The sequence below is a fragment of the Pelodiscus sinensis genome, chromosome 4 (genome assembly GCF_049634645.1).
Source record: "Pelodiscus sinensis isolate JC-2024 chromosome 4, ASM4963464v1, whole genome shotgun sequence".
Lineage (NCBI taxonomy): Eukaryota > Metazoa > Chordata > Testudines > Trionychidae > Pelodiscus > Pelodiscus sinensis.
In genome coordinates this window covers 125643451-125666285 of record NC_134714.1, presented here as the reverse complement: position 1 = coordinate 125666285, position 22835 = coordinate 125643451, and the positions used below count along the sequence as shown (strand labels likewise).

Sequence of the window (22835 nt, the reverse complement as noted above, 5' to 3'; positions counted from 1 at the left end):
TCTCTGCGTGTGTCTCTCTGGAGTGTGTCTCACTGTCCCAATGTGCCTGCGTCTCTCTTTTTCCATGTACATGCAGCCGCATGTGGGCCTGTGTCTCCCCTCCGTGCTTTTTCCAGTGTTCTGCTCCCTATCAACTGCTGGGCCCTCTCCCCTTGGATCTCTCCTTCCTCCCAGTCCTACCTACATCACCCCCTTTTGCAGCATCTGTGCCGGGGCTGCTGCAGCCGCATCCCCCAGCACTGCTGTTCGCTGCACCTAGCGACCCAGCGGCAGTCACAGAAAGGCCATTGGGTTGCTAGACCAGGGCGAGCATAGCTGAGCCCACCCATGTGTGTCTGTGAATGAACACCATGCCGGGGGGGCCTGGATGTCTCAGGCTGGGGAGCCGGTGCCGTCACTGCAGTCAGGACGGGGGAGGGGAACCAGTGACGGCCTCTCCTTTGTCTCTTTATGGGATAGGTTCATCCCTGCTAGGCTCTCAGGCTGGATCTGGCTTCCTAGATGTCAATGGTAGATGCCCTGGATGACCCAGCCCTGCTCCCTGTGCTGTGTGATTCCACCCAGCTCACAAATAGGGACAAGAAGACTCCCAGTCTGGACTTGGCTCCTGGGAGGGAGGGACAATCCTTCGGCTTGTGTGCTTTGTCCAGCTCCGAGGGCAGGAAGAGGGAGATGTGGGAAGGGGGGGAGGCAGCGGGAGAGGAAAGGTGGGGGTGGTATTGGCAATCCAGCACTTTAGAAAGAGGCCTCCTGGACCGACTGGGATCAGACCCTTCCCAGGCATGGGCAGAGGAGTCATGGACGGGGGGGCGGAGGAGGGGGGTAGTGAGGTCCTGCTGACAGGCAATGCGCGAGGCCTGTCTGCATGTGGGAGGCCCTCAGTCACTGTCCGGGTGCTGCAGCTCACATGGCAGGGTGCTGAGCAGAGGAGCCATAGCCAGGCAGTTTTCCCCAGCACCATCAATGAGAGCCGCCAACACACCAGGAATTGCAATGGGAGGTCACATGGGGGTGTTGGGGGTTGCCACAGCATTGCTGCCGGATTACACACCACGGGGGGGGCTGCCGGGACCTGGCTGCTGGGTCACAGGCCGTAGGGGGGCTGGACTGGTTTGGAGTCACCGCTGCAGTGCGGCTGCCCTTCTGCTGGCCTGTCAGTGCTGGGGGAGTCTGCCCCTTTGTCACTGGCCTGCAGAGCTGACGTCCTGTGCCACCCGGCACTCAGGTTCCCCCAGGTGCTCGCCATGTGCTCGGGCTGGCAGACAATGCTTCTGGTTAGCTGCCTGGTTGGGCGCGGCAGCGGGTATGTTCGCAGAGGTTAATGGGCCTGAGAGGCAGGGGAGGGTGTCAGCAGAAAGAAGCCGACACAATAGCTGGCTCGGCCTCCACCGCTCCCTGTCCAAGACAGGAGGCCTGCAGTGCCAGGGAGTGGAACCCTGGTTCCTACTGAAAGACTGGGGACCTCCATCTGTAGGGCCAGAGCAAGACGGAGGCCAGGACCAATGGGATCCGCATCAGGCTGAGGGCAAGCGTGCGGGGGAGATGGGTGGGTGCCTATCAGAGGGGCATGCCTGGTTCCAACTGTCCTGAGTCCGATGGGTGAGCGGTCTGAGGGGAACTCTCAGGGCCCGGCGTGTGAGGAGTCACCCAGTGATGTCAGGGATACCCTGGGATGTCTCAGGTGGTGCTGAGGGAGATCTCTTGGCATCAGGATACATCCGTGTTGGAGGGCAGCTGGAGCTCCATTGGCACGGCCTGACCCATGGCTTGGACCTGGCACCCTGCCCCCGTCGCTTACATACTGCTCCTCTTTCCCCAGGTTACCGTCCGGAGGCAAGATGGTGAACACGGCCCCTGTGCCGGGGCAGACTCAGCATGATGAGTCTGACCGCAAAACGGAGCCTCGCTCGTCCGTCTCGGACCTGGTGAACTCCCTGACTAGTGAGATGCTGATGGTGAGTGCAGGCCGGAGCCCTTGTGCCTCTCACATGGAGATACACCCCTCCCTCTCCTGCACTGTGCTGAGAGAAGCGGGGCCTGGTGTAGCTGGGAGCTCCCCCACCGCCAGCACGGCTAACCCGTTTCGGCAGCCTCGCTCCATCGCCACTGGCAACCAGTCGCCATGGGTCCCGTTACGCCCTCGGGGAACTTGAAGCCTCTGGGGCTTGGCAGGGCGTTTTAGGCCCTTGTTTCAGGGGTTGGGGTTGAGACATTCATTGAAGGCTACCAAACCCGGCAGAGACGACGGGCAAGTTGCTCGAGGCTCCTGCTGTGCTCTGAGCTATTTCCGAAGTGTTCTGGACTTTCGCTTTGGGGGCAAAGAGCAGGTGGTTCCAGACTCCTGCTCCCTTCAGGGATCGAGGACACATTTTAGACTCACAACTTTGTGGCTGGTGGGCTGATTGTTCTAGGCTCCTGAGACGTTGCTGAGATGTTCTAGGCTCCCTGTTCCTTTGGGGACGATGGGTAGGTCATTCGCGGCTCGCATTTGGCTGGGGAATCTCCACTGGGATATGCCCAACCTGCCGTCCCTTCCAGGGCTGGAGCGGAGACATGGCTGAGTGGGGGTTCAGGCCAGCCCTTGCTCTGTGTATCTATTTCCCCTGACAGGCCCCCCCAGTCAGGCAGCAGACCACCCGGAGCCTATCCCAGCCATATGCCTAGTGGTGATAATGGAGCCCGAGACAGGGTTGGTCAGGCTCATTCATCTCCCGGAGAGCTCTCTGTTCTTTTGTGAGGGCCGAGCAAATTCCTGGTGGCCCGCATGGGGCACCCCCTTGTCGCACATGGCCAGTGTGTCGGATCAGTAACTGTGACTCTCACGCTGCTCCTTGCCATGGGAGGCCGGGATGCAGCTGATGTGGCTGAGTGTGTTCTGGCGCCTGCCTGGGGTAGATGAAGTGAGTCAGAAACCCTTCCCCAGAGCTCTGTGCTGAATCCAGAGTGAGGCAGGATGGGGAAGAGGGAGATCCCAAGCATCTTGGGAAGGCTGAGGGGACCTCTGCTCTAGAGCAGGCAGGAAGGCAGGGGGAAGAGCGGGAGGCACCACTCCGAATGGAGGTTGCTACATCTGTTTATTGGGGAGCAGTTGCTTTTGGGAGGGGGTTTATTTGCCATCACTGCTGATGGAGCCAATGACATGCCAAAACCACTCGGTGTCTCGCTTGCCCTTGCCGTGCATTCAACAGTCACAAGGTTCGGCCACTGGACTCAGAAATCCTCCCCCTAAATCACGAGATTAGCTACAGAAATCACGAGGTTTCAAAGTGCTGCAGTTGAGGTTCTTTCCATCCCTTGTCTGGCTTTGGAGCATTCAGGGGGTCCCGGCTTTCAGCCTTTCCTGTGCCCCCGGGAGGGCAGGAGACTTGCTTTGTGTTTTAAGTGAAAGCTGAAGGCCCTGACTCCAGGGGTGGGAGAAATACTCCAGGAGACTCGCTGAAGTGTGCAACCCTGAGACTGGGGGAGTCGCAAGCAGCCCGGGCGGACGGAGAGGGGGCTGACCTTAGAGACGGGGGCAGGAAAGAAGGGCTCTCGGGAAGATACCAGCCGTTTGCGGGGAGGAGAATCTGGAGTAGGGATGTTTAGTGAAGGGCCCGGGGAGAGGCTGGGGATGGGGGTGAGACAGGACCCCAGACCGAGGGACTTGCAGTGCCAGAGTATTCCCGTCACGGAGCCGCCTGCGGGGACGTGACAGCTAGCGTGGGAACCTCCCTGCTGAGGCTGTGCTGAGCCGAGAGGAGCGGTGAGGATGGCCGTGCAGGGCGAGAACAGGGCCTGATCCCAAAGCCACAGAAGAGTTGGGACAAGAAAGGGCTGGGGGAGCAAGGCTCTGGAGAGTTCGGACCAGAAGGGGAGGCAGCGTACGGAGAGGAAGGCAGGTGCTGGCCTGAGACCCCGGTGATGTGCGTTCAGTTCCTAGCTCTGCCAGAGGCCTTGGTCACTCTCTCAGTCTCTCTGGGTCACCGCTTGCCTCCCTGTGCCTCAGGACTGGTTAGACGGTAAATCGCTTAGAGCTGGGACGGGGGGGTGCGTACAGTGCCCAGCACAATGGGTCCCCAATTTCAGCAGGGGCAGGGACTGTCGCTTGCTGTCGGTGCAGTGCCTGGCACCCTAGGGCCCTGGTCTCAGTTGCCACAAGGGAGCTGTGGAGGGGAGGCGGCAGTGCGGTGAGGATGAGTTGCAGGCGTCAGGCTGACTGTCCAGGGCCGTTTGTCGACAGTGGAGCTGTGAAGCAGCGGGGCAGGAGGCGGAAGGGCAGCCAGGCAAGGGCATGGAGGCCGGAGTTCAGGGGGAGTCCAGTTCTGTGCCTGTGGGACTCAGTGGGGCTTTTCTGCCTGCGTTTGGGGGGCGGGCAGGATCAGAGGGGCATCCAGCCCACAGTGCCCTGCTCCGGTGGGAATCCTGCCCCTCTGGCTCTTTCCCTGTGGGACCTGGGGCTGAGTGCCCCCTGGGGCTGGGTGCCAAAGAGAGAGGGGCCCAAACCCAGGTCTAGACACCTGGACCCCACTGTGAACTTCCCCTTGGGGTGATCTGTACAGGGGCAGCGCCCCACCCTCGCTGGGCCACCCTTCGAGTCAGTGGGTTCGGGATCAGGGTGGCAGGGATGGCCCTGGCCCAGCAGGGCACAGACGCTACCCACCCCCCGTGCCCCTGCACCATCCCACGCTCACGAACTGGCTTGTCTCTCTGCGGGATGCTCTGTCTCTCCTGATGGGCATTGTGGCAGCGTGCGGCGCCCCCTTGTGGCATAGCTCGGAAGAGCAGAGCCAGCAGCCGAGCACCTGCACGCCCTTCGGCATGAAAGCAACACGCTCCCTGCAGGCCCCGTCCAGGGGATACGGGAGCAGAGGGAAGGACAGGCTGGCTGCTCCCCACCCCTGTTGCATGGCCGGGGCTTGGGAGTCAGGCTCCCAGAGACTCCAGCGCCTGGGCCTGGAGCAGGCAGGGGAAGGGGACGAGCTGGGTGCGCCAGTCCCGGCTCCGTCCCTCGGTCTCATGTGCATGCGGATAGAGGCCGGCCACAGGGAGGAGCCTGCCCCTTGTCCAGTTGCCCTTGGGAACATCCCTGCTGAGATGTAGCTGGTGGGGGGTGGGGGAAGCTGCTCGACTGGGCCACGTAGCTGGGCCCACCCAGGGGAATGAGATGTCACCTCCTGCTGTCGGGGGAAAAGCTCCAGCAGGCAGCCAGGGACCTGAGTCCCACCTCCCTCAAGCTTGGCAGGGCGGGTGTTTCCCTCCGGCTAGTGCTGCTGCCGGAGCCCTCGCTCACATGGCCCAGTCCAGCCACCCCGCCTGGCTCCAGGACAGGCAGCTCAGCTTCCCTGGCAGGCTCAGGCAGGGGATAGGGGGAGCCAGGCGGCAGGGCAGGGAACTGACTGCGCGGTCTAGGGAATGGATACGCTTCCCCCTAAAGGCCGGGGAGCAGCGGTGGGGGCATCACCCCACACACAGATGGCCGTGGCCCACACACATGCAGCAGTGCCCACACACAGCCCAGAGAATTACACACAGCACAGAGCCCTGCTGCAGCCACCTAGCCAGGCTAATGCACATGTGTCCTAGCCATGCACCCGCAGCCCTGCTCCCCTATGCTCTGGCTGCCTGTGTACCAGCTCGCCCACATGCACAAACCTGGTGGAGGCCGCTGGGACCAGCAAAGAGCCTCTACTTGGCCCCCCACTCTGACTCCCTAGTGCTGGACAGGGCCTGGCTCGTGTTAAACACGCAGGTGGAGTCAGAGGCAGGAGCTAAGGAACTACTGGGCCCCCACCAAGCACACTTGCCCTGGGGGAAGATGCCACCCAAACCTCACAGGCCATGCCAGAGCCCTGAGCGGCAGCCTGCATCTCCCGCCTTACCCCGGCCCCGTGCTCAGGCCTGCTCTGGAGCACAGTAAGGGACAGAGCCCAGCGCCAGCCCTAACCCCTAGAGCCCCCCACCCCTCTACCATCCCCCAGCACCAGCCACTGACTTCAGAGCCCCCTGCACCCAATCCCCCCCCAGTGCCAGCCCCCCATGCCAAACGCCTCAGTGCCTCTAACCTGATCCTCCTCGCCTCCGTATTGATAAAGGCCAGGACGCTCGTGGCCGCAAAGGCTCCACTCCCTGGTCCCGAACATGCTGCCCACAATGGAAAGGACACGGGGCGTCTGCCCGATACCCAGCTCCATTGGCCGGGCCACGTGGCTGCCGCCGGAGCTGGAAGCAGGACCATGGTGAGGCTGGCCCAGCAGGGACACCCTCACTGCAGCCCAGCTCCAGCCACGGCACACGGGACAGCCCGCAGCGCCGCTCACTGTGGGAGGGCGGGAGGAGAATTTTTAGTGCGCACGGAGGCGCGCACCTTATAGGGAACGGAGCTCCCAGTGGGTGGGGCTCATTAGCAGCTGGGGGCATGGCCTGGCATCATGCTGCAGCCCGGCAAGCAGGGGTTTGCAGATCGGTGGCTGGGTGTAGGTCACTGCTGAGGGTGTGACCCTCCCCCAGTGCCCGACCCACGCAGGAGAGGAGTTTGTTACAGCAGGACTGCTGAAGCTCTGGAGACTTAGCCCTTGGCTCCGAAGAGTCCACATCCGCGTGAGGCGCAAGGCATTGTTCCCTGGCACCAATGCTTGGACTTCCAGACACACGACAAATAGATGCCCATTGACCTCGCTACACCTAGCCAGGGCCCAGTCTAAGGTGTCATTGATGAAGGCTCTGCTCTGAGGAACCTCGCAGTGCCAGCACCATACAGAAGACAGGGCACTGCTGAGGGGAAGCTCACCACGCTGGAGACAGCTGTGTAGAAATGAGAGATGAACAAGGCTTGTGGGGTCCTGGCTGGGATAGACACCCCCCCGACCCCTTCCCTCCCAGGGCAACACAGGGTTGTTCCCTGCAGTGTGTTCTCCAGGGCTCTGTCCAATCCATTTTTAACTGGTCCCAGTGAAGTGACTTCTCACCATTAGGAGACTTTCGCTGCTTGTCCGTGTCACCCCATTGCTTTTGCAAAGCCCCCTTTTAAACACTGGTCCCCCCCCCATCAAAATTCACATGCCTCAGATGCTTCTAGCCTGTTGTGTCCCTGTGCCACCGGCAGGGTCTCGTGGAAGAGAGGAGGGAGGTGGAATGTAATTACCCCAGCTGGACTTTGGCCAGGATGCTGGAGCTAACAATATGGAGCACTCTCTCAGACAAGCTGTATCCTTCCCCAAACACATTACCCAGCGGCATAACCTGATTGCAGAGCAGGAGAACAGCAGAAGGACAAGGAAACAAAATTGTTTTGCCACTTAACTCCCCGCTTGGTCCCAAGGATGCAGGAGATGATAGGCCGGATTCTCAGCTGGCATCCATCAGCCTTGGTATGTACCAGCTGAGAATGCGACTCAATAGCTTTTAAGGGCGGACTCGGGGCCAGTTCTGCCATAGAGACAGGGCAGCAAAACTCTAAAAGGCAGCGCTGTCTGGGTTTTCCCCGTCTCCCTGCAGCTCACTGACTGGCTGTGTTTCTGTACCCTCCTCAGTGGTTGGCAGGGCTGAGTTAGAGGGGCCCTGTGGATTTGACTCAAGGAGATCAGGGAGGCTGCTGCTGGGCCCCCTAAATGTACCATGCTAGTTTCCTTACCCTGCACAACTGGCTTCCCAGGTAGATGGCAAAACACTAGCTGATGACCTGGGAATGTCCAAACAAACCCAGAGAGGTGTCCCTAAGCGGCATGGCAAGCTGCCCTCTGCGTAATCCAAGGAGGCACCGACACTGTGACCTCACCAAGCATCCCAGAGGACCTGATGTTGTGCCCCCTGAGCTGTAATTTGGGTGTGCTCAAGAGAGACACCCAGAAAAGCTAGAGCAGCCTCACTGGCTGCCTCCCCGCCCCTCCCCCGGAAGAGCGTGGAGCTCGGGATGTGAGACGTGGGGACGTGTCCTTTGCCTCCAAGCAGAGTAGTCAGGAAAGGGAACTTCCCCTCCGCTTGCCATCTCGAGATCCCCGCCTTGGAGCGGCCAGTCCAAGTGTCAGGCCTCACTGCCGAATGAAGAGTCGGAAATCTTTCGTGAGAGACATTTTGAAAGAACCTTAAGGGACTGCGGTTTCCCTGGGTCTTTAGTGCTACAGGGTAAGAGCGGAAATGCTGCCACCCAAGTGAAAAGCTTTGCTACTCTCCCGTGTACCATTGCAGCCGAAGAGCGGGGATCCTACGAAAGGGCCAGGTTCCGCGGGAGCACTGCTTCCCGAGGGAACGCCGCTCCACACCTCGGCCTTTGACCCGCTCCGCTTCCCAGGCTACGTCTACACTCGGCTGCGGCCCGTGCAGGCCTAGCCAAGGTAGCGGTGACGTCGCTAGCATGAGTCCTGGAGCAGCGAAGCAGTCCTGCCAGCCTGTCCACACCCCCGGGGGCTGTCCCAGGTGGAAGACGCCCATGCCGCTGCAGATCCACTGCTCCAGCCCCAGGCTGGCGAGAGGAAGTCCGACCCAGGCATGTCTGCTTGAGCTGCCGTCACACTGACTGCAGTGCAGACAGGCCCTTGTGTCTCTAAAGCACCAGTGTGTGGTGGGGGAGAGGCATCCAGTGAGTCCCAAATGCACTGATGTTTGCGGGGGGGGGGGGGTCTTTCCATTCACTGGCTTTCAAATGGACGGGTGTGGCCTTCCAGCAGGTCTGTAATGCACTAGGGTGGGTGGATGTCCATCCATCCATCCATCCGTCCGTCCATCCATCCATCCATCCATCCATCCATCCATCCATCCAACAGCTCTCCAAGCACTAGGGAGGGGGCAGGACAGACACTGGAAGAGGCGGTTGGGCAGCTTCTTAAGCCAGCATCCATTTTTGACAAATCTGAATTGACGGGCTCCTTGATAGCTCCTGTGCTGCCTCCGGGAGTGCGGGTGTAAGACCGACAGGCGGAACCAAACCTGGGACCGCTGGAGCCTCTTCGGCTTGAGCTAAAAGCCAGCTGGCTCCCAGCTAAGGCTGTAGAGCAAACCCATTCTCTTGCTGTAAGTGGTCTAAGTGCCACTCCGTGGCACAGTGAGCCACACCCAGCAGGCGTGCAGGTTACACTGGCACCAGAGAGTACGATGGTGAGATCCAGCCCTTGAGAGTGAGTGTGGGGAGACAGTGTTTAGCCCTGGACGTGACCGAGTGAAACCACAAATGTGGAGCTAAAAGGGGGCTGTCCGGGCCACATGGCAAATGCCACATCGAAAGGGCCTGGTGGGTGCTGGGAGGCGTCATGTTTGGAGCATGTGGGACTGAGGCTGCGTCTACATAGCACCATTATCTCAAGATAACTCGCGTTATTTCCAAATAACACTATGAGCGTCTACACGGCCATTCCGTTATTTCAAAATAATTTGGAAATACCAGACGGCTTATTCCGAAATCTGTAAACCTCATTCTACGAGGAATAACGCCTGTTCCGAAATAGCTATTTCGAACTCCCCTGGCACCGCCATTCCCATCTCCCGCCACCCCCATCGCTTGTCCTTGCATCTTGAGTCAGGGATGTCGAAGAGCCTCATCCCAGCTTGGTTTGGGGCCTTTAGATACCTCTTCCCTCCTCCCTGACAGATGGTCCCCCATGGAAATCCCTCCCCATGGAGAACCAGGCATGTTATTTCTCTCTCTCCCCACCCAGCGCTCTTCTGTCTCATGCACCTGGGCCCCTCCATTAGCCACCATGTGTGTGAGGGTCCCATCCTCTGCCAGGTCCCAGGGCCTCCATTGTGTTGGGTCGCGGAGGCCAAGCTGTCCGGCGCAGCCTGGGCTGTCGGATTGGCGCTGGGGAGATAGCTGCAGTGATGTGACAGGCAGGCTGTCAGGAAGAATTTGGCTAATTGGAGCTCCCGACCCCAGTGAAGCGAGTGTGTGGAGTGGAGCCAGGAGCTGTCTGAGGAGACGGCGGTGACTAAGAGAGGCTGATCCCCTCTGACAGCTGCCTGGGCAGCCACGGAGCCACAGGCCAGGAATCCAAAAGATATTATCTTTGTTTAAATCTAATGGTCCCCTGTGCCCTGCCGAGGCTTCTCCACTGGGGACAGAGAGGAGAGCACCAGAGACCGCTACGAGCTTGGGGGACTCCAGACATGGAGGGAAAGGGAAGAGACAACTGGGCCCTGGCAAGACACAAAGGAAATTGCTCCTTCCTCACAGATGTGTGTGTGCACCTGCTGCTACGCTGTGTATCCAGAAGAGTCAGCCAGAAGCACACAGCCAACCCCCAAGTCCCCTCACAGCCTCTAGGATGGAGGGTTTGTTCTCTGCAACGCCCGAGGCAGGGGCTAGACGGGGATGCGCTGTCCCAAGGCCAAGCACACGCCCACAGAGACGTGAGGGCCACAAGCCGAGGAGGGCCCTCAGCATCTGCACTTGAGGAGACAGGGCATCTCCGTGCATGGTGATGCGCTGCTGAATTAACCAGAGCTGCCCCTGAACCGTGGCCTGAGGTGTCCCCGGTGTTCCCCTCCCCGGCAGCGCACCTACCTTTGGCCAAGGTGGCTCATTGAGCTGGGTGCACCGCAGGCCAGAGAACGGCCTGTCTCGAAGGGATCTGCAGGTCCCGTTGCCGCTGGCGGCAGAGCCTGGGCTGCACTCCACATTTCCCTTTGCTGACAAGATGGCGGGAAGGTTTCTCTGCAGCACATTCAGAGTGACAGCACGGAACCAACAGGACACACAGCTGCTCAACTCCCTCTGCCCGGTCCCCGGGGACTTCCTGGGTAAGGCCTCCACAGCTGTGTTGGGCCAGGCTGCTCTTGCACTAATGGAGTGGCTTGCAGATTATGGAACACTAGAACCGGACGGGACCTCGAGAGTCATCAAGTCCAGTCCCCTGCCCTCACAGCAGGACCAAGCACCGTCTAGATCATCCCTGAAAGGTGTCTGTCTAACCTGCTCTTAAATATCTCCAGTGGTGGAGATTCCACAACCTCCCTGGGCAATTTATTCCAGTGCTTCACCACTCTGACAGTTAGGAAGTTTTTCCTAATGTCCAACCTAAACCTCCCTTGCTGCAATTTAAGCCCATTGCTTCTTGTCCTATCATCAGAGGTCCAGGAGAAGAATTTTTCTCCTTCCTTCTTGAACACCCTTTTAGATACTTGAAAACGGCTACCATGTCCCCCCTCAGTCTTCTCTTTTCTAAACTAAACAAGCCCAATTCTTTCAGTTTTCCCTCGTCGGTCATGTTTTTTAGACCTGTAATCATTTTTGTTGCTCTTCTCTGTAGCATCTCCAATTTCTCCACATCTTTCTTGAAATGTGGTGCCCAGAACTGGACACAATACTCCAATTCAGGCCTAATCAGCACAGAGTAGAGCGGAAGAATGACTTCTCCTGTCTTGCTCACCACACTCCTGTTAATGCATCTCAGAATCATGTTTGCTTTTTTAGCAACAGTGTCACACTGTTGACTCATATTTAGCTTGTGGTCCACTGTGATGCCTAGATCCCTTTCTGCAGTGCTCCTTCCTAGACAGTCGCTTCCCATTCTGTATGTGTGAAACGGATTGTTCCTTCCTAAGTGGAGCACTTTGCATTTGTCCTTATTAAATTTCATCCTATTTACCTCAGATGGCAGTGTCACTGCTCTTAAGGGGAGCAGAGGCATGTGCCACCCTCCCCTGTGTCTGCATCTTTTCTCTTCCCTCTTCCCTTGCTCTTCAAGAGCTGCCACGGCTGGCCCTCCCCACGGGCCCTGGGCTGCAAGTCATAGCACCAGGCCATCTGCTTTGTGTGAGTGACTTGGGCTCCCAGGGGATCCGGAGAAGCCAGAGGAGAGAAGGGGATTTCATCATGAATGGAGGAGGAACGCACATAGGGTTGCCAGGTGTCCAGTTTTGAACCAGACAGTCCGGTACTTGAGCTTTCTGTTCGGGAAACAGATTGAGAAAATATAAATGAGAAAATATCAATGTCCGGTATTTTCTAAATAAGATGGGATGTAGATTGTGATGTCATGTCCAGTGTGTCCGGTATTTTTGTTGAAACCATCTGGCAACCCTAACACAGAGCTACTAGCACCCACAAGGCCTCTCAGTTCAGCCAGAACAGGAATCTGAGAAACCCAGACAGGGTGACTATAGACCAGCTGGCTTATTCCGTCCCATCCCCAACCCCATCGCTGGCTCTTCCCCACTAATGTCTTCTCCATCCAGCCTCTGCCCCACCATATGCTATACTGTCTAGCAATGAGGCCTGTCAGTGGGAGGATCCACAGGGCCTGGGCCCGGGTCCTCAGGTTGTGGCCACATCCACAGCACCCCTCAACAGCTCGACGAGTGACTGGAGAGCGGGGAGCCTGAAGGACATTATGCGCCACTAACAGCTCCCCCACAGGAGCCTGCTTGGAGGAGTTCTGGAGTCCCTGATTGGGCCACATACCATGCTTAAGCCAGAAAGAGACAGAGGAAGTTGTCTGTGGGAAAAGGTGGCTCCTCTCTTGCCATAGGAAGATAAGAACGGCCGTACTGGGTCTGACCAAAGGCCCATCTAGCCCAGTATCCTGTCTGCCGACAGCGACCAATGCCAGATGCTGCAGGGGGAGTGAACAGCACAGGGAATCATCAAGAGAACCCTCCCCTGTTACTCAGGGGCGGATGGTAATTTTGCAGGGCCCAGGGCAGCGCCACAGGGCCCGGAGCGGCACAATTTCACGCCTGCGCCTCGGCAGCAGCCGACCAGAAGTAGCGTGTGCGGGGCACGTGCACGGGGCCTATTGAAGCCGCCCCGCTCACCCTGCCCTATATTCGCTGCTGCTGTTACTCATTTCCAGCCCCTGACAAACAGAGGCTAGGGACCCCATTCCTACCCATTCTGACTAATAAGCATTGATGGACCTAACCACTATGAAATCACCCAGTTCTGTAATGAACCTGCCTTCTGCTACCTGCTGTCCCCTCCGCGCCCCCTTCCAGTTCCCAGCTCCTGCCCTCAGCCTCCTTCCAGTCCCTGGATTCCATCGCTCTGGTTTCTGACAGCTCCAGCTCTAATCAGAGACTAGGCTCTTTGGCTTCTGACTCAGCTCCGGCCTTTGGCTTCAGCTCCTGTTTCCTGTCCCTCCAGGCTTCGATTTTCAGCTCTAAAACCTGGCTTCTGCCTTCTGACCTGCTCATTGGTTCCTAAGCCCCATGCTGACCACCAGATCAACCCACCCTGTCTTGGTCACTGGTTGCAAGGCAGCTGTGGAAGCCTCATTACTTGAGTCCTTTAGGAACCAGATAGTCCTTTAGAAACTAGTGCCAAGCACTATTGGATGCCCTGAAGGAAAGCCTTCTGCATGGGCAGGAGATGTGTCTGTTCCAGCTGTGACTGCTACTGTACCCAGTAAGGACCATGCTGCTAACTTCTTGGCCTGAACTTCTCCGTGCTTAGTATCAAGCCGTTGTGTAGAGGCCCATGGAGATTCAATGGGACATTGAATGCAAAATGCACAAAGCAGCTGGGAGACCTGAAGGTTTAGAAACAGAAGTCTTTCTCATTTCTTGGAGAGGTTTTTTGGGCTGACCAGGCCTGTTACCGTTCAGAGCACAGACGGGGCCTCTCACTTGTGAAATTCCTTCCATCAGCACCCAAAAATGCCCCAAACAGTGCTCATTCCTGCCGTGGAACATTAGGGGTATGTCTACACAGCAGGGCTAAACTCAGAATAAACTACGCAAAGTGAGCTACGTCAATTGCGTATCTTACTTCGAAAAAGCTCATTTCGAAATAGGGAGCGTCTACACAGCACTTATTTCGAAATAGAGCACTCTGCCTCCCACTCCCCTTACTCCTCATACAATGAGGGTTACGGGACTCAAAGTAAGAAGTCCTCCAGCTTGATAGTATTTTGACACTATTTCGAAATAACTGCCTGCTGTGTGGATGTGGATTAAGTTATTTCGGAATAGCACTAGTTATTTCGAAATAGTGTTGCAGTGTAGACGTACCCTGGGATGGGACAGGCTAAGAAATATCTGAGTCCTCCCGCGACTGTCCCGCATGGCACTGTTGGCCTTGCCACATCTTCAAGAATCCTCTGCTTCTGGAAACTGTGGGACAGATACCTAGAGGCCAGTGTGGATGTGAGAAAAATCTGTAGCAGCTCCACAGCAGGGACACACTGAACTGTGTGCTTAAACCAGCCCCCCTCTTTGGCTTCAGTTAGAAGCAGCCCTGTGGGCACAGACCCAGCCAAAGAGAGCTAGGTCTGGAAACTCCATGTTTGCATTAGTCTGTGTGGGTCTCAGTGAGGCCTGGTGCCTTTGGAGAGGCTGGTGGGCTCATGAGTTATTAGATGCACCATTCACAAGTCTTTGCTGGACTGCTGCAGTGCTGCTAAGAGCTACCTATGAGACAGCGGGGGGATGGCAGCAGAATGGGCATGTCTGTTAGTGGGGGCAGAAGGCCCAAGCATCTAAAACCTGCTTGTAAAGGTGGTAACAGGTTGACCACAACCTTTTCCTGCCAGGGTTGCACTGAAAACACTTTCTGACAGGAAATTTCAAAGGGTTTTTGTTTAATTTTTAATTGGAATTTTTCATTTCATTTTGGTTTTCAGAGCTTGAAAAAAATATTTGAAATAATGTCAATGATTTGGAAGGATGTCTAAATGTATATTGTACAACTTCCATTCTCTTCGTCAAAACGAAGCACGACCTGATTGAAATAATGTGTTTTGACAAAACCAAAAGGGGATATTTCCACTATTTCATTTTGCCCAGAATGCCAAGATTTTTACAATTTCTCCCAATTTTTATCTCAAAACCAAATTTCAGCTTTCAGGGGGCTGGAAATTCCATTTTTGGCCCACTTCACCAGCTAATTACAGAGAGAGAGGATGGAATTGGTATTCATCTGCAAATTTAACACTGTTTCCCTGAGCTTGAACAAAGACAGTAACTGGATGTCACATTATAAAGCCATTTCCCATGCTTCATTGTTACATCAAAAGCTAAGTATGGGACACTTCCGGCTGACTTAATTCGCCTCATTAGCACCAGTCCTATAATTGACAGGTCCTTTTTTTTCCTGTTATAAATAACTTCTCTGGTTGCTCTCCTGCTCATCATCTGATGAAGTGGGTTTTGCCCATGAAAGCTCATGATACTCTCTCTATATATCTATATATATCTATATCTATATATATCTATATAAAACCATTCAAAAAACTAGCATTTAAACTGTGATGTCCCAGCTTAAGGAAGCTCAACCCTTTCTTGTATCTGTCTGGAAGACTACCTCCCCCCCCCACACACACACACACTAGAATTTCTTTAAAACCCTTAGAATGACACAATTTGTAGCCAGCTGCTGGGGGCCAGAACACCTCAGGCTGAGATTGAGCATAAGGGTTTGCAAATACTTAACAACAAAAGAACAGCCATATTGGGTCAGAATTGATGGTCCAGCTAGCTCAGTGTCCTGTCTTGTGAGTGTGGCCAATGACAGATGCAACAGAGGCAACCAACAGAACAAGGTAATTATTGTGTGATCCATCCTCTGTCATTCGTTCCCAACATCTGGCAGTGAGAGGTCCAAGGACCCCAGAGCTCAGGCAGATGTCCCTGACCATTTTGACTAACTCCGAACTTACCTAATTCTTTGGTGAACTCTCATACACAAGCAGGTAACTATAGGGTGACATTGGGCCCCTAAACACCACCCTAGGCAAGGGATGGTAGATCAACTGTGCCACCAACTCTGGAGAAACCGCAGGGGCATTACAGTTCAGAGACTCCCCTCTTTGTTACCATCCCTCCCCTGCTTCCCCCTTTCTCTGTGCCAGTGGTGGGCAAGCTGTGGGCCCAGCGGGGTTCTATGTGCAGCCCACGAGACATTTCGTTTCCCGTTGTCCACGCACAGGGCTGCCCGTTACTGCTGGTTTCCATCAGCATAGTTTTTAAACTCACAGCAAAGGGAGGTGCGTGTTGGCTGCACACCACACTGCCTGTGCGAGACGCATGCTCCCTCTGCGTTCCCTCAAAGCGCTGCTCCGGTTCAGTCAGCAACGCCCCTCCCCTCGCACATTCTAGGCACGCGGGCGCAGGGCGGTTCTGCTGACTGTCTTGGCTACAGCCAACTTACAGCCCACTGAACTGAAGGCAGGACACTCGAGCGGGCCACTCAGCAGCCTGGGTTGCCCAGCACTGCTCTGCAGGGTAGTGATTCACTGCAGGCCCGGACCAGCCGCAAATGGCAACACCTCATGCCCAGACGGGGCCGCTCTGGCCAGGGAATAGAGGGAAGGCCCATACCATGTGCACAGCAACTGCTCCCTCCTACCTGCCCAGACCCCAGCTGTAGGCAACATGTGGGGATGCCAGACACTTGCTCTGCTGCACAGGCAAATTGTCCAAACCACGGCCTAGGCCACTCGGGGTCAAAGATGTTCACAGCCTGGGCCTCAGCCAAACAGGCTTGGCTTCTCCAGTGCGTGCCCCGAGGAGGGTCGCCAGGTGTCTGGTATTGAACTGGATAGTCTTTGCCTCCTGCCGGGTAAAAAAAATCAGAAAATACCAGACACCTAAAATGTCCGGCACTTTCTGATTTTTTCCCAGCTGGGAGGTGAAAATCCCAGGTTGTCCAGCTCAATACAGAGGCAGCCTGGCAACCCTACCGGCCTGCTAGGGCCAAAAAGCCTCAACAGGCAGTTTTTAAAGGGGTCACAATGTGTTGGGAGGGTTTTTTTTGCTCAACAAACTTTTTCCTGGCGTGTTTTTTTTTTGTTTTTTGTTTGGTATTTTTTCTGAAACCATCTGGCACCCGGAGCCCCGGGTGTGGTGGAGCAGGTCACTGCAGTTGCTGTGATGGGGACTGTTGACGTTTGCAACCTTTCAAGGGCTTGTTTGGCTTTGGATTTCCCTGGTGGCCTAGAGATCTGCCTTGTCTTTGTTTGAGCCACAACCTCCTTTTAAGACCATTTCCCTAGAACGGATCGATGGGCGTTTTCCACCTGAGCTCCAGGGGAAGGCAGCTTTTCCTCATGGAGCGATCCGGGAGCTTGTGAAAGCAGAGAGGGGATTGTTCCCCTGCGCACCACCAGGGGGCAGCCCGGGTACAACGGAGAGCATCGGTACCACGCGTGATGGGGAGCAGTAAAACAGGGCGAGCGCACAGGGGAGCGCGAGAGAGTTGGGAGGCCTCCCGCCTCAGAGCCGTGCCCGCGCGCCTTAAAGACATGCAGGGAGCAGGGTGACCTCGGTGCCAGCAGCGGAGCAGCGAAATAGAAACGAGCTGGGGGGTGACTGGAGTTGAACAGGCAGCCAGGGCCCTGAGCACGGGGAGAGCACGTTTAGATGAGGCGCCGGCGGAGGCGCCGACAGTGGAGCGAGGCCAGGAAGGTCCCATCCCAAAGAGCCCGGAGGAGCCAAGCGGAGGGAGCTGAGCTGAGGGTGCGGGGGCCTGCGAGCACCATCCCTGCTGGCCACAGGTGCTAGAGAAGCAAGGAGGTTTTGGAGAGGCCCACGGGAAGCAGATTGCCGGGGCCTGAGGCCAGGCAGGGTGCAAAGCTGGCTCGCGAGCGGGCGCCACACCGGGTGAGAAGCAGGGCACGCGAGGGCGCTGGCAGCTGAGGCACAGGGTGCTGCGTTCGCTATGGCTGCACGCCAGACACTTCGGCCCTTCAGCGCAAAGGACAAAAGCCTCTGCTCTTCATACGGGCGGCTTGCGTTCAGCCCCTCCCCCCGGCGGCCTTCATGGGCTGCCGTGCTGTGTGGCTGCAGCAGCTGTCCCCAGCAGGCGCTGTCTGCCCTGAGCGCTGGGCCAGTTTCTCCCTGTGCCCAGCCTCAGCTGATGCGCGGGAGCTGGCCCAGGCTGGGAGGTGACCGCAGGGGGACCGAGCGGAGCTGCTCCTCGGCTGTCAGAAGCCGGCTCTCTGGTGCGAGCAGCATGAGGGGCCTGTGCACGGTGCCCCAAGGGCTCTCCTCCTGGCTGGGGCTGGCCTCACGTTGCAGGGGGAGGCTGTTCTGCCAGTCGCCAGGCCCCACCTCCCAGATGCCCATCTCAGGCAAGGGCGGGACTGCGTCCCGTGTTGAGAGCACTGGGCTGGAAGCCGGTGTGAAATGCCAGCCCGGCTCCACAGAGCTGTCCAGACGCTCCCAAGGAAACTCACCGTCTTTGGTGGCCAGAGACACCTTCTCTATTCCCAGGCCAGCCCCATGGAAGCCCGGGCGGGGAGGACGGGGGCCTTGCTGATGATCAGGAAGCGACAGAGCTTGACCCTGCATGCCTCACGCTCACTGGCTGTACCTCTCACCCTCCCCTTGCCTGGCTCCGTAGCTGATTGGACCTGGCCCGAAAGCAGGAGCTGCTACCAATTGGGCTAATGGACCCGCTGTGCCATCTGGAAACAGCAGCTGCCTATGAAACCTATTTCTGGGGAGCCGGCGCTGCATTACGGCCCTGGGCAGTTAAGCAATATTGTAATGTTGCTCAGAGGCAATGGAAACCTGCCTCATCCCCCCCACCAGTGACAGACACAGACAGACACATACACACACACACACACGCGCGCGCGCTGAGATATCCCTGCCCAGGAGCCTCCAGCCCTGCTCTGCCCTGACTAAAGAAGTCTCTTGGGTCTGCACAGTCCCGAGCTGCCTGATGGGGAGAAATCGGCCCACTAGGCAGCTCCCGTCTTGAGGAGGGAAGGGGAGAAAGTGCAGGAGGAAGGGGAGGTTCTCAGAGACTGAACATAAATCACAGATGCCCTGGGGATGTGCTAGGCAACAGGCAGATTGCTGGGTCTCTCCCTGGCCATCCTGCTTACTCCAGGCTGACTCTTCCCCTCCCCTTCAGCTCTCCCCAGGCTCCGAGGATGACGAGGGGCACGACAGCTCCAGCCGGGAGAACCTCGGCCGAATCCAGTTCAGCGTCGGCTACAACTTCCAGGAATCCACCCTGACCGTCAAGATCATGAAGGCTCAGGAGCTGCCAGCCAAGGACTTCAGCGGCACCAGCGACCCCTTCGTCAAGATCTACCTGCTGCCTGACAAAAAGCACAAGCTGGAGACCAAAGTGAAGAGGAAGAACTTGAACCCGCACTGGAACGAGACCTTCCTCTTCGAAGGTAGGCGGGAGGCTGCGGCAGGCGGGGCACGAGCTGGGAGGAGCCTGGGAAATCAGTGGTGCTTTGGGGCCCTGTCTTTAGCGTGCGGTTAATGCTTCGGGCCTCTCTACGCTGGTGCGGGCTGTGTGACCACCTGCAGAGACAGTAAGAACAGAAAAACAGCCGTATTGGGTCAGACAGTAGCCTGTCTACCGACAGTGGCCAATGCCAGGTGCCCCAGGGGGAGTGAATCGAACAGGTAATGATCAAGCGATCTCTCTCCTGCCATCCATCTCCATCCTCTGACAAACAGAGGCTTGGGACAACATTCCTTACCCATACTGGCTAATAGCAATTAATGGACCTAACCTCCAGGAATGTATCTAGTTCTCTTTTAAACCCTGTTCTAGTTCTAGCCTTCATAACCTCCTCAGGCAAGGAGTTCCACAGATTGACTATGCGCTGCGTGAAGAAGAACTTCCTTTTATTTGTTTTAAACCTGCTGCCCATTAGTTTCATTTGGTGGCCCCTAGTTCTTATATTATGGGAACAAGTAAATAACTTTTCCTTATTCACTTTCTCCACACCACTCATGATTTTATAGACCTCTCTCCTATCCCCCCTCTGTCTCCTCTTTTCCAAGCTGAAAAGTCCCAGTCTCTAATCTCTCCTCATATGGGACCCGTTCCAAACCCCTAATCGTTTTAGTTGCTCTTCTCTGAACCTTTTCTAATGCCAATGTATTTTTTGAGATGAGGAGACCACATCTGTACACATCTGCTTCCCACAGGGAGTCCCTGTGTGGATCCCTGCACACAACTGTTCTCCCCACCTTGCTGGGTCACACCCAGGAGCAGTTAGCACCATTACCCCCATTCTTAGAAGGGCTGTAAAATCCTGTTTAGAACATGAGCTGGTTAACCGGGATCTCGCAGGCGGGGGGGCGGCTAGAGGCTGGCTGGGCTGCCAGTTAACCCTTTACATCCCTAATTCCTACCTGCCCACACCAAACCTGGCTGGTCCTGTCTCCTTGTCCCGCCAGCATAGGATTCTGCGAGCTACCCCCTCTTAGCCACCTCAATGGATAATTGGATCCACGATCCCCTCTCCTGCCTTCCCATACTGAGCCACCCATCACACTAACCCACTATCCCACCTGGTTATGTGCCTCGTCTCTGGCCCGTTTCTGCCATTATCTCGGCTTCTGCTGCACCGTGTCAGACCCTGGTGCCTTCCGCCCCGTCAGATCAAACCGCTGGTATCTACCCTCCTGCTATATCAGACCATGCCATTGCTCTGTGCCCGGCCTCTCGCCAACAGGCAATGCCAGGTCACCCCCAGAGAGACACAACTGCAGAGCCAGTCGCCATGCACGCCACCTGCTGTGCAATGGTGTTTGTGCAGGGTGAGTCCTTCCCAGCCCTGCCAGTGGCCAGCCAGTGCCCTGAAGCATGGGGGTTGCTTACTTGTAGCCACAAATATTAGCAGGGACCATCCGATTACCAAGAAGCATGTCTGATGCCACCCAGTCGCCCTTCTCCACTGGCTGTTTGATCCCAGCAGCGTGCCCCAGCCGGGCTGGCCAAGAAGATGTGTGCCAGCATTGGTCTCTTTTGCATGAATGTGCCACCTGGGTGTCTGTAGGCGAATGGCTCTGCCAGACAGGGACATGTTGCCTGGGCAGCCACCGCCTGCTTTGGTCTCCTTGGCAGGTTTCCCCTACGAGAAGGTGGTCCAGCGGGTGCTGTATCTCCAGGTCCTGGACTATGACCGCTTCAGTCGCAACGACCCCATTGGAGAGGTGTCCATTCCACTCAACAAGGTGGACCTGACCCAGATGCAGACGTTCTGGAAGGAGCTGAAACCCTGCAGCGATGGGAGCGTAAGGCCTTTGCTTTGTGCGCAGAGAGAGGCTGAGCCAGCGTGTAACGCTGCGGCTGAGCGCATGTGGCTACTAGCTGGCCTCAGTAACCAGACTAGCCCACTGCTCCCAGGGGACACCCTGGTGCTGCTGCAGCAAAGGTCTTAGAGAGGACACCCCTGTGCCCCCACCTCTGTGAGATAGCAGGGGGGTCTAGCTCCATCCCAGCCACACTCCTGGGCTATGTCTACACTGGCGGGTTGTTACACCAGAAGTATGCAAATGAGGCTAAGTGTGGAATATCGCCGAGCCTCATTTGCATACCTAATGAGCCGCCATTTTGCAGAAGAGGCTCTTGCGCCAGAAGGAGCTGTCTCCACTGCCCCTTCTTGCGCAATGCCGCTACGCTGATTATTTTCAGGAATAACGGCATTGCGCAAGAGGGTTTTTCTTGCCAAGAAGGGGCAGTGGAGACAGCTCCTTCTAGCGCAAGAGCCTCTTCCGCAAAAATAGCAACTCTTTAGGTATGCAAATGAGGCTTGGCGATATTCCACACTTAGCCTCATTTGCATACTTCTGGCGCAACAACCCGCCAGTGTAGACATAGCCTTGGAGACTGGGCTCAGAGCCATGTTTGTGGCCTATGCAGTGCTGGGGGCATGATGAGCCGAGCGGTTCCTGTGCCAGTAAAAGGGGCTGTATTGAAAGCCTGGGGATCGCCCCCTCTCTTTATCCAGCATCCAAAAGCCTGGGGCTCCTACCTGCTGTCAGCTGAGAAGGGCTTTAAGGCCCTGTTGGGGACACCGTGCCAGCAAAAACCAGTTCTCAGCCATGGCTAGAGCCCACGGCAGACAGGTGGGCTGGCACCAGCTCTGGGTGCTTTCGCTGACCCGTGTGGACGGGAGCTGGTGCCCGATAATGGTGCTAGCTGAAGCGATGCTACAGGTCCCTCCCCACCGCTAGGCAGCCAGCTCCTTCACATGTGGCGGAGAAGCAAAGCACGTCACAGCCCTGAATACGCCTGACGGTGGTTTCTGTGGACGGGGCCACCGAGGCGGCTTGGTAGGGGGTAGGCAAGCTGGTGTCCTGGGGAGTTCAGCCAGGCTATAACAATCTCTCCTCCCTGCAGGGAAGTCGGGGAGAGCTCCTCCTGTCCCTTTGCTACAACCCTTCCGCTAACTCCATCATTGTGAATATCATCAAAGCGCGGAATCTGAAAGCCATGGACATCGGGGGGACATCAGGTACTGGAGATCAGGGCCTTGCCTCGGGACCAAGGGAGGGGTGCTGGCGGGGCATTCAGCCCAGCATAGCAAGGCGCAGGGCCACTGCAATCTATTCTCCCTCATCGTGGTCCCCTCTGCCTCTCCTCAAGGAGGAACTAGTCCAGAGTCCCTCTGTCCAACACCAGGGAGAGAGCCCTCCTTTGTCATCCACAGGGAATGGTCACCTCTGAGTCTCTCCTCTCCCACCCTGGGAGGAACCCAAGAGTCCCCCTGTCCCGTCCCAGCTTCCCAGACACCCCGGGACATCCTGCACCGAGGGGGAGCAGCCCCACAGGCCTCTCTCTCCTGCACTGAGCAGGAAGCTGCAGGCCGCCAGCTGAGTGGGAGGCAAGGGACCTGAGGGCAATCCGAGGTCAGGAGCTGAATTGGGAGGATCCCTGCCCTGGCTTACCAGCTCTCCTCTCGGTGGCAGACCCCTACGTGAAGGTGTGGCTGATGTACAAGGACAAGAGGGTGGAGAAGAAGAAGACGGTGGTAATGAAGTGCTGCTTGAACCCCATCTTCAACGAGTCCTTCATCTTCGACATCCCCACCGAGAAGCTGCGAGAGACGACCATCATCATCACCGTCATGGACAAGGACAGGCTGAGCCGGAACGACGTCATTGGCAAGGTGGGTCCCCTGCCCCGCAGACCCAAGGCCCAGTCCAGTGGGGGAGCGGGTCACGGGGAG

At 56.9% G+C, this 22835-nt stretch overlaps 1 protein-coding gene across 6 annotated transcripts in view; it reads left to right on the top strand.

Annotated features, from left to right (window-relative positions):
- Positions 1-22835, top strand: part of SYT7 (synaptotagmin 7) — a 164637-nt gene that overhangs the window by 121525 nt on the left and 20277 nt on the right. For all 6 annotated transcript variants that reach the window (XM_075928449.1, XM_075928450.1, XM_075928451.1 and 3 more), the window contains 5 exons: positions 1820-1955; positions 18767-19037; positions 20729-20898; positions 22007-22121; positions 22576-22775. In XM_075928449.1, coding sequence (XP_075784564.1) covers positions 1820-1955; positions 18767-19037; positions 20729-20898; positions 22007-22121; positions 22576-22775 — 892 coding nt within the window. The remainder of the gene's footprint in view (positions 1-1819; positions 1956-18766; positions 19038-20728; positions 20899-22006; positions 22122-22575; positions 22776-22835) is intronic.